Source organism: Mercenaria mercenaria, unplaced genomic scaffold (assembly GCF_021730395.1).
Source record: "Mercenaria mercenaria strain notata unplaced genomic scaffold, MADL_Memer_1 contig_3816, whole genome shotgun sequence".
Classification (NCBI taxonomy): Eukaryota; Metazoa; Mollusca; class Bivalvia; order Venerida; family Veneridae; genus Mercenaria; species Mercenaria mercenaria.
This window is the reverse complement of record NW_026461993.1, coordinates 17,112-34,730: the sequence shown is the minus strand read 5'-3', so window position 1 is coordinate 34,730 and position 17,619 is coordinate 17,112. Positions and strand designations below refer to the sequence as shown.

The window sequence follows — 17,619 nt, the reverse complement described above, 5'->3', positions numbered from 1 at the left end:
CAGTATTCTATCAACAGTTTGATTCAAATATACCGAATACTAAGTACTGCCAATCAACTTACTTGTCAAATTTTGTTCATTTGAACTAAATTAATTTCAACACCACCCTTCTCTTAAATTCATTGTCTGGTCCCGTCCAAATCCCTATACAATGTACTTTTGTTTGATGGCTCGTACCAAAAATTCTGCTGGCCCTGTTTAGTTTGAGCGAATGAAGTCTGACTGTATCTAGTACAAAATTGGTTTCAAACTTCCCATTTTAAAGATGGATTTAGAAATAGCTCTAATGACTTACTGTATATTTCAACAGCTAAGGCAGTGGGTTAGTAAAGTTTGAAGCCATTACACTAAAAATATTGTTTCCTCCAAACAGACTATGATGATAGACAAAACCCACCAGCTTATCAATAAATGAGATAGTGCTGGAGCTAAGTAAAGTTCTGCCAGTATAAGATTACCTTTGGAATGTTTGAGACAACATCAAATGTGACACCACTCGCATGTAGGCTTTCCTGGAAGAAACAAGAACAATCATCAAGCCAATGCATCAATGTATAATTAAAGATTATGATCAATATTATGACAATTTACATTACTAGTACTTTTTAAAGGACAATTTACATTACTAGTACTTTTTAAAGGTCTAATTTAAAATAGTTCTATAACCTACATCAAGAAGATTCTTGGTAAACAAAGACAACTTTGTCATTATCAGTTTTTGACTATCTCAAGTCTGGTCTTAATTAATATACATGTCTGACTACATTTAAATATAGTCATTACTGGTGTTACATTTCTGAAATATATCTTTCAGGTTTATGAATATATGTATGTATATAAACCTCCATTATAGGCTGATTGCTACCAAATCAAATGTAAGCCTATGCTGGTCACAAGTAGGCCAAAAATAAATAGTCCTAATCTTTCTTCCTTTCCTTGTGCCCGTCCTCAATAGTAACTGTGTTTCAGCATGTATTTGTAGCATGCTATCAAACTTGGAATGTTCCTATTGCATGCTAGATAAAAAATGGCAGCATAGGAACTTAAGTCTAAGAAAGAGACATTGAAAGAAATGGGAAGGAGCAAATCCAGTGAGTTGTATTTAACAAATTGTAGCTTTCTTATATAAAGTTAACACCCCTTTTCTTTTTCTACAGTTGGGATATAGTTCTTTACTGGAATACAAGTCTCTAACATCTGATATACTAGAAAATGTCCAAAAAATGTTACTTAGTAAGTGGATTTTATATGAAATAAAGAACAGTTTGTATTTAGTGGTGTTCAGCCTATAATCACAAAAACTTTTAAGATATTAAACATATCATAGACTTACCCCGCCATACCACATCTTTTTCTTCAGTTTGTCTGTCAGACTCATGTTACGATGTTTTACATTCACACAGATACGTTTACGCAGCACAACTTCCATGTAAGCAGGGTGACTTAGTCGCAACACCACCTTAAGTATCAAATACACACGATCTTCTGCTCCAGTTATACGATTCAGGTTCGCCCAGTCATGGATTGAAGAATCCCAAGATGCAATGGCACACACCTGAAATTAATACAAAGTTGTTTTTTTTATATATAGTTGTATACACATCAGGTTTTCTGCCAATTTTTATCAATCAAAGACATGCATGATATCTTAGTAAATTCAGCAGGAAGGACAGTCTAACCTTTTTACAGCTGTCATCAAAGGGACTACCCTTACAGAAGAAAAAGGCCTGCTGCGTACTCTTGCTGTGTACATACAGCGTATATGATGCGTACATGATGTGTACTGAAATCAAGGGCTTTAAATAGTACGCAGGATATACACCGCACATACACCGATAGTACGTTTGTAGTACACTTTTGACATGCAAATGAGCTCTGCCGCGTACTACTTGCTGCGTACATGCTGTGGACTACATAGTACACAGGATGTACGCTGGAGGAATTTAGTATGCGGGAAATAGTACGCAGCATGTACGCGGCACATACACTTTTCACATGCAAATGAGCCTGCGGTGTACTACCCCTGCGGCGTACATGCTGTGTACTCCTGCGGCGTACATGCTGTGTACTCCTGCAGCGTACATGCTGTGTACTCCTGCGGCGTACATTCTGTGTACTCCTGGCCCGAGTCCTGCGGCGTACATGCTGTGTACTCCTGCTGCATACATGCTGTGTACTCTTGTGGCAAAACTGCTGTGATAATGTAAATTCCTTACCCCACCAACTTTCTTATGCAAATGCTGATCATTTGGACAAAAAAAAAACAGAAAAAAGATAAGTGACATGCATCAATAAGTATTTACCTTACCAAAATAATGTAGATTGATGTTATCAAATAAATTAGTATGCTTTTCTTCATCCACTTTTCAATGAAATAAATCAATTTTTGTAGCATGTAATTTGGTAAACATCTGAACAAAATGGCGTAACTGCATCAAGGGGAAACAACTTTAATGCAACTAATATAAGTGTTATAAATTTCGAAGTATCTGCGGTGTACATGCAGTGTACTATTTTCTTGTACAAGTCCCTCCTGCGTACATGCAGTGTACTCCTTAAATTTTCAGAGTCTGTGCTGCGTACTTGAAGTGCACTAGTGACCTCCTGCGTACATGCTGTGTACTCGTCGAAATAGTACGCGGCATGTACGCGGCATGCGGTGTATGTAAAATGTACTCCTCTGGCGTACTACTGTGTTCGCGGCATATACACAGCAAATACGCAGCATGTACGCCACAGAGGCTTGCTTCTGTAAGGGTAAGCTAAGAAATGAACACTACAAACAGTTGATTACTATGTGAAGGTTCTGGATTAAGGGCAACACTCGTGCTATAAATACCATTGATAGGAATACCATGTGTATATTCAAGTACATAGTAGATGAACATTTTGATCTACATAGCTCAATTAATCATCATAATCTTGATTCAAACTGACCTTGACCTTGAAACAGCTGTATGATTCTCAATAGCAATAGCATTTTACATCACATAGGCTAGAAATAATTTCAGTTGGAATTACAGAATCAAACTCCAGAAACCTGGTTGTGTAGCCTTCTGGACTTTATGACGATTTAATATGACCTGGCTAGGCTTCATAGTTACACTTTAAAACTCTTTGTAATAAGTGACCTTGACCTTTGTGGTGCTTACGTAAAAATATGTACTTATGGCTGCAAGATAGCATATAACTCAAATAAAACACAATAACTTTTGTACTTATCACAAAATCAGACAGAAGTAATGGAATTCCTGGGCTACATAGACAACTCAATTTGTTCCGGTGTATTTCTCCAACAACTTTCTTGAATAAAAATATTTTATAAATCTCTAAGCCAGACATAATTAAATCCTGATTTAGACTTCATTAGTTTGAACAACATGACTGACTCACTTCTTTATAAAGTGTTATCATTTCTGAAAAACCTGACATTTTATTTACTGACAAAAGATTTAGAGGCCATTTCCGTGATTTTATTGACACCAAAGGCCTACTTTTATATCTGTTTTGCCTCTAAGCAGATAATACAATGACATTTATAAGACATGAGGAATTACTGGACAAGAAAACAAATTTATCTAACCATAAGCAATTTTTCATCTAACAGACTCTTTAATTTTCTAGACACAACAAAATGAATCAAACTACAAGAAACTCAAGTGATTCAAGTCGTACTGTGAAATCATTAATATTTGTGAGGGACTACTTTTTGGGATTTTGCTATCAGCCTATGCAGGTCTCAATGAAATAAATAAATAAATAAATAAATAAATAAATAAATAAAAAAACAACCCTGATATCTTCTTTTTCAATAGAGCTATAAAGGGAAATTCTGGCAGTCAAAAGCCTAAAATCAGGACCTGTCCTGAAAAATGGCCTTCCCACAAAACGTAACCTAAATTAACAAATAAAATTCCCCATTTATGTATTTTTTAACATTTAAGACCCATAAATGTCATGTCCAAATAAAATAGCCACATCTGCCAAAACCTCACATTTTAATATACACCAAGTTAAATGACTTTACAGTATCTCAGTGTCCTCAAGCTAAAAGGGATCATCTGGTTACATATTCCTAAATTCAGATATTTTATCATACCATAGAATCCTGGTAAGTGTGGCCTATTTCAACTTTTTACAAGGATTTGTCGGCTTACTTTGATGTACTATTATCAGTATAAGGAAACAAAATCAGCTTAGTGTAAGTTATTTATCAAGATAAAAGGTTTTGGAAAAATATTCTTGGTCACAGCCACTTTTAAGCTTCAGCCACTGAAGAGAAGACAAAACGTGATCTTAAACACCAAGTTCTGCTCAACCTGGGGCTTGATGGCATGAACGGTAGCATATGCATTTCCACAACCATCCATGAACAAGCTCGGTCAAAAGGAGCCTGCAACATTTTCACTTTTGTTGAGAGCCACCTTTGCAGTTTCCCTATTTTTCTATTTCATTTCAGACCTTGACAAAATTTTACAATAATACTGACCACACATCATCTGTTTTTTTTCAGGCCAACACACTATTATTCTGTCTATAGAGCATGTTGAATGTTGGAGACTTCTTTACCAATACTGCAGGAATCATTGGCATATTTCCGAGACCAGATTATTTTTAAATCTGGTTTATAACTGAGATTTTAGGGCATTTTCTTTTTATGACTATATTAATCTTATTTGAGATGGAGTAAAGAAAACAAAAAAGCTGCAGAAGCTGATGTTGCAAAAAACTGAGCGTTACCTTTCAGCAAAACATTTTATGCAAAATGGTCATATTTAAAGCCATAACAAATAAACTGCTATTAAAACAGAACCAATGGAAGACAAGGTGACAACACGTAACACACTGGGTAAATTGAATGGTGTATTAATTAAAATGACTGGTTTTGGACTAGCTAGATAATTATTATCCACTTTTTTTTATTTTCTATGTCCTACATAACTGTCAACTTGATTTTCATGTTCTAAAAATTTTCTGACACTAATCCCAATGCTAGGTCCTTTAAGCTCTCATTAAAATAGAGCTTTAACAGATTATAAGGATTTTAGTTCAAAGCATGCAGGGCTTTATTAGATATTACATTTCTCTGCCTATCGATTCCATTAAAATTTTCTTTCAAGAACCTGATGTCATTGAACTAGTTGGCTCCTCATAGGAACTGAGTAACAATTACCTTGAAATCTTAAAAATAATGTTGAAAGAAAAATATTAAAATTGTAAGATTGAATCAGACAATACGTACAATTTAAATCCAGAAAGAGCACTGGTCGATGTTGTTCCATGTCAGGCGGAGCTTCCCTGAAAAATAAAGTATGAATTTCAGCTCCACTGTGTGAAAACCAATGTAAGGGCTTAGTGACCAGCAAGGATTTGTTAAGTGCACATGTTTTTTTATCCCTATATCCATACTGTTTGTTTACCCACACATCCATACTGTTTGTTTATCCACACATCCATACTGTTTGTTTACCCACACATCCATACTGTTTGTTTATCCACACATCCATACTGCTCATTTATCCACACATCCATACTGTTTGTTTATCCACACATCCATACTGTTTGTTTATCCATACTGTTTCATCCATACAGTTTGTTTATCCACACATCCATACTGTTTGTTTACCCACCCATCCATACTGTTTGTTTATCCCCACATCCATACTGTTTGTTTATCCCCACATCCATACTGCTTGTTTATCCCCACATCCATACTGTTTGTTTATCACCACATCCATACTGTTTGTTTACCCCCACATCCATACTGTTTGTTTATCACCACATCCATACTGCTTGTTTATCCCCACATCCATACTGTTTGTTTATCCCCACATCCATACTGTTTGTTTATCCACACATCTATACTGTCTGTTTATCCAAACATCCATACTATTTGTTTATCCCCACATCCATACTGTTTGTTTATCCCCACATCCATACTGTTTGTTTATCCACACATCCATACTGTCTGTTTATCCACACATCCATACTGTTTGTTTATCCCCACATCCATACTGTTTGTTTATCCCCACATCCATACTGTTTGTTAATCCACACATCCATACTGTCTGTTTATCCACACATCCATACTGTTTGTTTATCCCCACATCCATACTGTTTGGTTATCCATACATCCATACTGTTCATTTATCCACACATCCATACTGTTTGTTTATCCACACATCCATACTATTTGCTTATCCACACATCCACATCATTTGTTTATCCCCACATCCATACTGTTTGCTTATCCACACATCCATACTGCTTGTTTAGCCACACATCAATACTGTTTGCTTATCCACACATCCACATCATTTGTTTATCCACACATCCATACTATTTGCTTATCCACACATCCACATCATTTGTTTATCAACACATCCATACTATTTGCTTATCCACACATCCATACTGTTTTTTTATCCATACTGCTTGTTTAGCCACACATCAATACTGTTCATTTATCCACACATCCATACTCTAATTTTTCCACACATCCATACTGTTTGTTTATCCACACATTCATACTGTTCATTCATTTATCCTCGCATCTATGCATTTTGTATCTGGTCTGGATCCTTACAGGTTGCAAAGCGCTAATGACAGATTTCACATATTAAAACCCATTTGTTTGGGTTGTTTCTGAACACTGAGTTCCAATAATATATCAGGTATGTGAAGCTAAGGTGATCTAGCCATTATCAGCAATTCTACTAAGGAAGTAAACTCTCATTTTCCTGATCAACTTCTCAACATTAGACAGAGGGTGAGAAATGATTCAGATGGAGAGTGTTATTTATTTAATAACTCATGCCTGAGATAAAATTCAATCCTTAGATTCATAGTCAGACAGCAACCCTAAAAAAGCTGACAAAGCACTCTGTAAATTAAAATTATATTGACCAATATTTACAAAAAATTCCATTTTCCCAATAACTGCAACAAGCAAAACTCAACCAATTAAAACAGCTGTGAAGGAGTGAATGTTGCTCAATATACAAATTCTTACCAATAAAAATATCTCAAGAATGTGACACAAAAGATATCTACTCTTTCAGTGTCATGTAACTTTATTCTTGTTAAATGAAGATTTTAATTTCTTCCTATCCTAGATGTATAATTCAATAATGGGTTGCCACAAAAATAGTTCCTGGTGTTGTTCAGGGAAATTATAACCAGAGAAAAGAAAATGACACAGATATTGCTCTGGTAAGAACAAGTCCCTAGAGTCTGTGGGCCGCTGCAAATACAGCATCATCACATCAAGACTGAATCTAAAGGAAAGATTTCTGTTAGCTGGCAATAAAAAACAAGAGGACCATGATGGTCCTGAATTGCTCACCTGTCCCCACATGAACTGAGTATGATGTCGTTTTTTCTATTATTTGACATAGTGACCTAGTTTTTGAGCTCATGTGACCTAGTTCTGAATTTGACCTAGATATCATCAAGATAAAAATTCCGACCAATTTTCATGAAGATCCATTGAAAAATATGGCCTCTAGAGAGGTCACAAGGTTTTGCTATTACTTTACATAATGACCTAGTTTTTAAAGGCATGTGACCCAGTTTTCTACTTGACCTAGATATCATCAAGGTGAACATTCTCACCAATTTTCATGAAGATCTCATGAAAAATATGGCCTCTAGAGTGGTCACAAGGTTTTTCTATTATTTGACCTACTGACCTAGTTTTTTATCGTATGTGACCCAGTTTCAAACTTGACCTAGATATTATCAAGATGAACAATCTGACCAATTTTCATGCAGATCCCATGAAAAATATGACCTCTAGAGAGGTCACAATGTTTTTCTATTATTTGACCTACTGACCTAGTTTTGGACCGGACGTGACCCAGTTTCGAACTTGACCTAGGTATCATCAAGATAAACATTCTGACCAATTTTCATGCAGATCCAATGAAAAATATGACCTCTAGAGAGGTCACAAGGATTTTCTATTATTTGACCTACTGACCTAGTTTTTGAACGCAGTTGACCCAGTTTCGAACTTGACCTAGATATCATCAAGATAAACATTCTGATCAATTTTCATGCAGATCCCATGAAAAATACGGCCTCTACAGAGGTCACAAGGTTTTTCTATTATTTGACCTACTGACCTAGTTTTTGACCGCAGTTGACCCAGTTTCAAACTTGACCTAGATATCTTCAAGGTTAACATTCTCACCAATTTTCATGAAGATCCATTGAAAAGTATGGCCTCTAGAGAGGTCACAAGGTTTTTCTATTTTTAGACCTACTGACCTAGTTTTTGACCGCACATGACCCAGTTTCGAACTTGACCTAGATATCATCAAGTGAACATTCTGACCAACTTTCATAAAGATCCCATGAAAAATGTGACCTCTAGAGTGGTCACAAGCAAAAGTTTACGCACGCACGCACGGACAACGGACGCTGCGCGATAACAAAAGCTCACCTTGTCACTATGTGACAGGTGAGCTAACAAAACAGTGAACAAATTTTAAGGACAACTAGGTTTATCTGAATAAATGAAAGCAGAAAATTGAGAGGCAAAACTGATGGAACCAATTTCATTTGTGGCGATTTATTTTTTTGGAATGTGCATCACTTATCAGAGGATATGCCATAGAATGGAAATTATAGCCCCATAATAATAATAGGTATTCTTTAACAATTAATTGTTATGTAGCCCAATTTCTCCAGAAAAAAAGCATCAATTTTTTTCCCCCAAAAAAATCTTTTTTTTTTAATACAGGGGTTACACAAAAGCATTTCAGTTCTGCTTCAATTGCTGCTTAAACCTAATTAACACTTAACATGATGGACACGATTGACTTGGCCTTTGCGACCAGTGTAGATCACGATCGCCTGCCCATCCGTGCAGTCTGATCATGATCTGCCCTGTTTGCTATTCAGTCAAAATCTTTTTGTTTTGATAAGCACCCCTTTAAACAGTTAATGGTACTGTCCAAATTGAAAGACAACAAGTTCATTATAGAAATTTAGCAGGGTAAGGGTGAACCTCCTGCACAATTCTGAACACAAGCTTCTTCTGTAAGAAGATATAAACACAACCAAGCAAAGTGATAGCACACTTTGTTAACATGTAAATGGGAGGTAACTCCATTATAGTGAAACCCCATTTTCCCAAAAGGACCAGAAATAAAAGTTCAATTAGAGCACAAATTTTGTCAGAAAGCCTCCCAAAATAAATCAGAGAGGAAGAAAAAATGACTACAGGTGTACTGCTTTCTGTGATACTGTCAAAGAGGAAAAATCTGGGGTGACAGCCCTAGAGGATTTTATCTGGCTATGGATAAACAGGACCTTTAGACTAGCAGTCTTCTTTTCTCACACTACGATATTAACTCAAAAATCATTACCAGTCTGCTGGTGCCCCTGGAATTTCACTGCCTGCTACGGGAACCATCACAGCATTTCTTTCCTCAGTCAGTGATACCCACTGGTCTATTAATGCGCTTTCTCTATCACAGTCTGCTTCAGTTTTATCTGAAAATGTATAAATCAGTGAACTAGTCTAGAATAATTATAAACCAGTTCAAAACAGAATTTAATCTGAATACCAGGCACACACATTCTCTATCATAGTTTTTTCCAGGTCATAAATCAGTGAACCAGTCAAAAAAAGTTAAAGCCAGACTGAAAAACCTATTTAGTAATCAGAAAACCAGTCAAGCACATATGGACAATAGACTGCTATCAAGGATGAAAATCATATTTCAACAATTATGAAGGGATTTCAACTGCATATGATAATAATTCAGTTTCCAGACTCCCATGTTACAACAATAACCACTCTTATCAAATATCAGAGCTTGTTTCTTCAAGGACTTTGACTCTAAAATGATGCATACAAACTTTAAGCTTTGTTCACTCACAACATAAACTATAACCTATACTTATGAAACCCAAAATGATAATAAACACTTTTAAATTGAGGGCTGAGCACAAAACTGAACTGTATATAAATAAAGAAACAAGAGCTGTCACTAATGGTGACAAATGCCCCCCCCCCCCGCAGCACCTTGACCTTTGACCTGGTGACCCCAAAGTCAATAGGGGTCGTGTACTCAATAAGTACCATCAGCAAGTGAAGTTTGAAGGTCCTGGGTGCAGTGGTTCGCAAGTAAAGTGCCTTCATGCAAAAAGTTAACGTTGTGACAAACGAACAAACTAACGGACGGACAGTTGAAAACTAATATGCCTCCCTTTGGGGGCATAAAAAGATACAGAAGTTTTGCACTTAGCCCTTGAAATGTAAGTGTCTTCAAGCATAACTTATGCACTTAAGCAACTATATTTCAGCCAGTAATTATAAAAAAAATCTGATATTTATGCAAAAACACTGAGTTTAAGCTATCATATCTCACCAGTTTTATTTATAAGACTCTGTATTTGGCTGTCCAGATATTTATGCCTCCTTGATAAAGCATCATTCCAGCGATCTCTCAAATGACCTAGATCTTCCTCTTGGTAACTGTCCAAGCCTTTCTGTATCTTGGAGCGGGCACAAATACAACCAATGGCAAGCGAGCTTATACTATCACAGATTAATGGAAGAGTGCCTGAGTCACCCCGGGACTTTATACGAGTGAGTATACGTCTGGCATGGCCCTGTAAGTATTGAAGTTGTATTTATACAAACATCATTAAAATGAAAATCAGTAATGTATGTGTACAGTATGGTAAAAATGCTCTATAGAAAACCTCTCCGAATGTTTGCCCTTCAGAGAACAATAACTTAAAGCACTCTTTATTTCATTCATTTAAGATACCTTTGTCTTTTTAAAAAGGTTTTTATCCATTATAGCTGTACCAACAAAGATTTCAAAGTTTAAAAAAAAAATATTTTACCATTTATCAACATTTTTAGCCAAACATCTTAAAACATTTTAAGCTTCTGGATGACGTAGTGTCTGCAGTAAATGCTCAGCATACTACCACTGTCTTCACTAACCTATTGGATACTCAAGTATTAATATAGCAATATCCATTTAAGACTTTTCACTATTACAATGTGACCTCAGTGAGTAATCTCAATTCAAAAGTTGTCTAAATGCCGAGTTCAACTGTAGGTGTACAATTATAACAATTTACTAATTACTAATAGATATTGCAAACAGAATGAAGAATTAAGGTACCGGACACATAGTGAAACACAGCAATTTCTGTGCTATCACACATTCTGGTCTGGCGTTCTTTGGGCAAAAGTACCTCAATGCGCGTAAGGCTTTCTGTAAAAACCTGAGAATGCCGAAACTGCCTGTGGAGAATATGTTACTTGCCAACTGTCATAATGGGTCCGCTACGTTAAATAGTATTTATTTTACATGTGCATTTCAATTTACCTGTCTTAGCTGAAATACTCCGGCAGCTGGGACGTCAGCCTGAGGTTTGACCTCTACAGGGGCATATTCACCTTGGTCATTAACTTCATGTATCTCAATCCACAGTTCTATTTTCCTGGTTACTTCATGCCATCTGAAAGTTAAACATGCTTTCATCAGATGTATCTGTCAGTAATTGTCAGCCATTTTCAAATTTGAATTCCCATGCTCGGGTTAAGGTATTATTTACAGTTATTAGTCAGAGTTTCTTATTATGGTATCTTGCAGGTTCTATAAGATGTTTATTGACTCACCATGCTTGCAACATCATGTATACCTGGCTTAATTTTTTCATCTATGCATATTGTAATAACTTAAAGGCATAAATAATAGGTAAAATCTTGTCATATATAATCATTAATGCAGTAGTTATTCACTTCAGTACATCAAATTTTCAATTTTAGAATGATATATGAAGTACTTTAATTGGTAAGATTGTGTAATTTATGACATACTGCAACTCTTAGCTTTCAACGGTGGAGGAAGACCCCTCCCCTACGAGCATCATTCCAGATATGGGTGGGAACTTTGTTAAAACCACCCATTATCAGTGTGCTAGCTGGAGGAATTCCTTACATGAAATAACTGAACATCCTTGTGGTGCACTCAGGGCAGTGATGAGTGGTGCACTCAGGGCAGTGATGAGTAAGTGATTTAAGCAAGGTATTTATTATCATTATACCTGTCAACAAGAGAGTTGGATCTAGCCACATTGTCCTTTTTACTAGTGTCTGGGTGTATCTCTGGTGGGACAGAGATGGGGTCATCATGACCCCAGAAAGAGTACTGGCAGAACACAAAATTTGATAGATCCTTTGGCAGGCCTTTTGCTTCACAAATCTTTACCTATAAAGGACAGATTAAAACAAACATTAACAGTTAAACTTAGAAAATGTTTGACAAATATCAATCATATTACTTTCTGTGTATAAATTGAAATTAATCACAATAGCTTTTCGAGTATTAAAATGTTCTGTTGCTGTTTAAATTGTTGCTTCACCTAAATGACACATCATTTAGCACAGATTATTGAAAATTTGGCAAAAAGAAAAAAGCATTTATCTTACTCTGATTAAAGCGGTGCTCCTACTGACATTGATTGATCAGCATCATCTTCATTGCCTTCCTCATTGTCACTATCATCATTTATGTCTGCATAACGATCCATGATCCCGCTGCCCAGCTTAGATATCTCCATATGTAGTTTGCCGGCAACCTGTATATATATATATATATGACTTTTAATGACATTTACGTTACTAATTGGTTGTATTTAAGGTCTACCAATTATATTTTATGTCGGTATCCTTTACACACTATGTTAAATATATTCATGTATGTGTGCATTCTGAACTAAGAACTTTCTTCCTCCATTATTTAGCCAAAGGCAGCCTATTTTTTGTTGTGTGTTTTTTTAAAATACGTAACGCTGAGTACTGTGGTGGAAGGCAAAAACAGACAAGCTTTCAACAGAATCAACACCTGGTCCATGACTCCTTCTTGAGTTTTCAAACAGGCATTTGTATTGACTTAAAGTGCATTCATCAAGTATAAACTGTAATTCAATTAAGCTCCTTAATGGCTTTAAATCAGACTTTCAGCCACTGAATCTGACACTCCATTGCCGGACTTTAAAAAATAAATAAATAGAGTATTATAATATAAAACAGCCTACCTCTCCCTGCTGACTGATGATTGGTACTTGATAGTCCAGTTTAACATCATAAAAAAGACAGTCCAGAAACACATTAGCTACCCCAATCAGATTGTGGTTCTCATACGATTCATAGAATGGATCTCCTTTCTGAGGTGGTCCGTCATCCTGAAAGAGATAAAATATTTAACATGTCTGATGAGAAATTAAGTTTCTTGTACATTTCACCTTGACTGTTTCTCTCGATGCACAGCTGCTTTTAATAATTGATAAAAATATGCTAAAGACATGCAAAATTTCATAACACTAGAATAATTTTGAGTCCTTTTTAAATAGTCCAGGTCGTTCTGTTATAAAGATATTGTTAATAACTGAAAACTTTCACTGAAGCAAACATTTGCCTATAACTGGTGTAAGGTAATACGACAACAACCCAGACTGCTGGAAGGATAAGCCTAGAAACCTAGAACCCAGCTGGGTGACTTCCTCAAATGAAAGAATTCTACTTCCCAATCAGTGCACACACCTGAAGCACTAAGGGGCAAGAGTTTCATAGTTAGTCATCTTAACCATTAGGCACTGGAGGTCCAACAAGGGCCTTGGACCTGTCAATCTGCCTCAGAAACAAAGTCTTAAAACTGCTAATATACCCAGCATGCACTTCAACACAACTCAGCAACTCAAACTCATTACTATTATAAAAAGATTGAAATTCCATGAAAAACTGACATTTCTAACCAAAGGTATTTCCCAATTTGATAACCAGGTTTTGAAAATGATTCTACCTAACTAATGCCTTAAATACGCAGTTTAGTACAACTTTACAGAAGTCTGTACCTAACTAATGCCTTAAATACGCAGTTTAGTACAACTTTACAGAAGTCTGTACCTAACTAATGCCTTAAATACGCAGTTTAGTACAACTTTACAGAAGGCTGTATGTCCATAAATAGTATCTTAAAACAACCCTTTATGGAAATCAGAAGACGCTAAGATCATTATATAAATGTGATATGTGGAATTTTAACAATTCAAAGTCTGACACAAAACTCTCCATACAAACCCATAGTACGAACAAGTCAAATATAATCTGTGTGCATCCCTTCCCCACCCCATATCTTAAAAGGCACAAAAATGGTTTGAAACAAGTTTGAAATACTGATTTTTTGCTTTAATACATCCACTGAACTGAAAGCAAACACGTAATGACAACAGACATGCATGACTACTGAATAATCCTGCAATCTTGTGCACTCGTATAATTAAAACTGCAATAAAGATTTCCTCAAGAGCAATCTTAATCTATTTCTGATTCAAAAAGCTAGGCAATTAAAGAAACTATTCTAAGTCATTTCACTTAATACATCACAGTTGAACAATGCTAAACAAAAACTAAATTAATCACAAGCTGTAATAGTGCAGCTAAAAGACTTCAAAACAGTATGACAAGGAAGTTCATTAATTAATGAAATTCCAAAGAAATGTTTTGCCTGGGTTCAAAAACTTCTCTCCAGAATCATTTTCTTTCTTGATATTTCTAAAGTTTAAACAAACTATTTTCTTTTTATATACGTAACTGAAAATCAAAAACGGGAAATAGTGTGAACAGACCTTCTAATTACAAAAATGTTTGGAAAAATGTCTTTATTATTATGTTTTTCAACCTTTTATCATTAGCATGTATAATATCTCCTAAACCTTTCCTTGAAAGTTAGTGAACAGGCATGAATGGAGTCAGTAACTCATTTTTTCATTAGCTGGGAACTTATTAATAGGTAACAGCAGCAACTGCTTCCAGTGGGGCCAAACCTTTGACCTTCTGTTCCGAAGGCAGGTAAGCTTGTTTGTTTTGGGTTTAACACCGCTTTTCAACAGTATTTCAGTTAAGCAATGGCAGGCAGTTAACCTAACCAGTGTTCCTGGATTCTAACTGCCAACTTCCCCACATTAAGCCGAGGTGGAGGATGAATGATTTCAGACACAATGTCTTTTCTCAAATCGTCATGGAGAACATACGCCTCACCCAGGGCTCGAACTCACAACCCCGAGATCCGTAGATCTGCTCTCTCTCTGTTGAGCTCAGCAGGCGGGCTCAAGGCAAGTAAGTTAACCCAAAGTAATGGTGTATATGAAAAAACATAATTATGTAACTTCTTAGTGAAAACATTCATTTTTTTCACTGATTAAAAACTGCCAAATACATTTTTCACTAGCATGGACACTACAGAATGGACAAAATTTGGAATACATGAAATAATAAGATAACCTGTTTGCTTTGCACATGGGATCAAAATACCTTTCACTCATAAACACAAGATCTTACATTTTCACTCACAGCTACCCAACTTTTGAAAAAATTGCATCTTGGGTTAACATAGTGGAAAATATGTGAATAAATATTTATGTCATATTTTTTCCCTCTTTTCAAGTTCTTTAGCTGCAAAAACAGAAAGTAAACTAGAACTGCTTTTGAGAAAAGCACATGTCTCCCACAACTGCCTAATCATCTAAATAGTAAGTCAGTCTTTATATACTGATTACTCAATATAAATATACCTCTGATTTTGGGTAATTCAAGGGCAATAATTCTGAAGTGCCTCAGGCGATTTGGTTAGTTATCGAACTTGGCTGAGGACTCATGGTCAAACACATTTTGTTAAAGTTTGGTGAAGATCCGAAGAGAAATGTTCAACCTTGAGTGCGGACAAGATTAAAAGGCGATTTTCGGTTATTCAAGGGCCATAATTCCGAAGTGCCTGGGCCGATTTTGCTAGTTATCGAACTTGGCCGAGGACTTATGGTCAAACACATGTTGTTAAAGTCTGGTGAAGATCAGATGAGAAATGTTCGACTTAGAGTGCAGACAAGAGCAAAAAGGCCGATTTTCGGTAATTCAAGGGCCATAATTCCGAAGTGCCTGGGCCTATTTCGCTAGTTATTGAACTTGGCCAAGGACTTATGGTCAAACACATTTTGTACAAGTCTTGTGAAGATCAGATGAGAATTATTCGACTTAGAGTGCGGACAAGATTTGTGACAGACAGACACATAGACAGGAGTAAATCAATATGTCTCCCACACCACTGTGTGGTGGGAGACATAATAAAAAGAAAAAAATGTCATGCTAAGCGTGACAACACAAACCGACTCGGACTCATCAGAATCATCTACCCTCAGTGAGATTCCTTGTGACTTCCTGTCCTCGTACATGTCCTGCATGTCAATTATCTTGTTTTCAAACCTTTTCCATCGACCAAACCTGACTCCCGCGATGTTTTCTACGCACCAGTATCGCTGGTTCACAGACAAAAGCTCCTCTCTCAAGAAAAAAATATTTACAATAACCTCTGTTAGCAACACCTGTTAAAACATCTCTATACACAAGCCGATATTTTTTATTCTGATTAGAGAAGAATATTTTATATATCAACAAGCTACAGAGCGACAAGTTCTTTATAACAAACACCTTTAAGCATTCCCAATGGTGTTAGCTCTAAGAAAACTGGCACTGTAATACCATTGTGACTTAAGTCTCCATTAAAACTGGCCCCAAAGTAAGACCAATGCAAATGCATTAAGAACAGTTCTATTTGGTTTCAGCTGTAAGATAGACTGCCACTATAACCTATTCCTTCACATTCATCTGTGAAAAGCGTGTCACAGTTTTGTTTGTTAAAAGGATTGACTTTCCTTTAACTTTAGCCTTCTTGCAGCAAGCGATTTCTGTTTTTGTGACCACTGCAGACCAGGATCAGCCTACACATCCGTGCAGTCTGATCATGGTCTGCACTGTTCGCTATTCAGTCAGCAAATATTCATTGAACACCCTTCGAATAATAAATGGTACTGTCCAAATTGAATGATGGACCATTACATTTTTGAAATTTAGCAGGCTAATGGTTAAAAGATTAAAATCTCGTTTATTCCTAGTTGATACACATTCTTTAGAACTGAAACAATAGAATAACTACCGAAAATTACACGTAATGTGATTATACCATCTTTCATAACATTTAATGAGAAAAGTCATATTTTACTAACCCTTCTGTTAGGACTTAGATTTGACGCTGCCCTTACAGAAGAAAAAGGCCTGCTGCGTACTCTTGCTGTGTACATACAGCGTATATGATGCGTACATGATGTGTACTGAAATCAAGGGCTTTAAATAGTACGCAGGATATACACCGCACATACACCGATAGTACGTTTGTAGTACACTTTTGACATGCAAATGAGCTCTGCCGCGTACTACTTGCTGCGTACATGCTGTGGACTACATAGTACACAGGATGTACGCTGGAGGAATTTAGTATGCGGGAAATAGTACGCAGCATGTACGCGGCACATACACTTTTCACATGCAAATGAGCCTGCGGTGTACTACCCCTGCGGCGTACATGCTGTGTACTCCTGCGGCGTACATGCTGTGTACTCCTGCAGCGTACATGCTGTGTACTCCTGCGGCGTACATTCTGTGTACTCCTGGCCCGAGTCCTGCGGCGTACATGCTGTGTACTCCTGCTGCATACATGCTGTGTACTCTTGTGGCAAAACTGCTGTGATAAT

The 17,619-nt window shown here is 36.4% G+C and overlaps 1 protein-coding gene across 1 annotated transcript; it reads right to left on the bottom strand.

Annotated features, from left to right (window-relative positions):
- Nucleotides 1-1,379: 1,379 nt before the first annotated feature.
- LOC123543398 (kinesin-like protein KIF13A) lies at nt 1,380-16,272 on the bottom strand. Its single transcript, XM_053534575.1, has 9 exons — nt 16,198-16,272; nt 13,075-13,221; nt 12,490-12,615; nt 12,082-12,245; nt 11,361-11,493; nt 10,383-10,626; nt 9,375-9,501; nt 5,243-5,298; nt 1,380-1,555 (listed from the first exon to the last, which is right to left on the bottom strand). Exons 1-9 carry the CDS (start codon nt 16,270-16,272, stop codon nt 1,518-1,520), a joined length of 1,110 nt encoding a protein of 369 aa, XP_053390550.1. The 3' UTR covers nt 1,380-1,517.
- Between the last annotated feature and the right edge of the window lie 1,347 nt (nt 16,273-17,619).

What these genes read in the sequence shown, in the direction of transcription:
- LOC123543398 (XM_053534575.1), bottom strand. Translation starts at nt 16,272, where the DNA reads ATGCAGGACATGTACGAGGACAGGAAGTCACAAGGAATCTCACTGAGG. An exon ending in ATGCTGATCAATCAATGTCA is followed by an intron (nt 12,246 to 12,489) that starts GTAGGAGCACCG and finishes TGTCCTTTATAG; the next exon opens with GTAAAGATTTGTGAAGCAAA. An exon ending in GAGTCTTATAAATAAAACTG is followed by an intron (nt 9,502 to 10,382) that starts GTGAGATATGAT and finishes ATACATTTTCAG; the next exon opens with ATAAAACTGAAGCAGACTGT.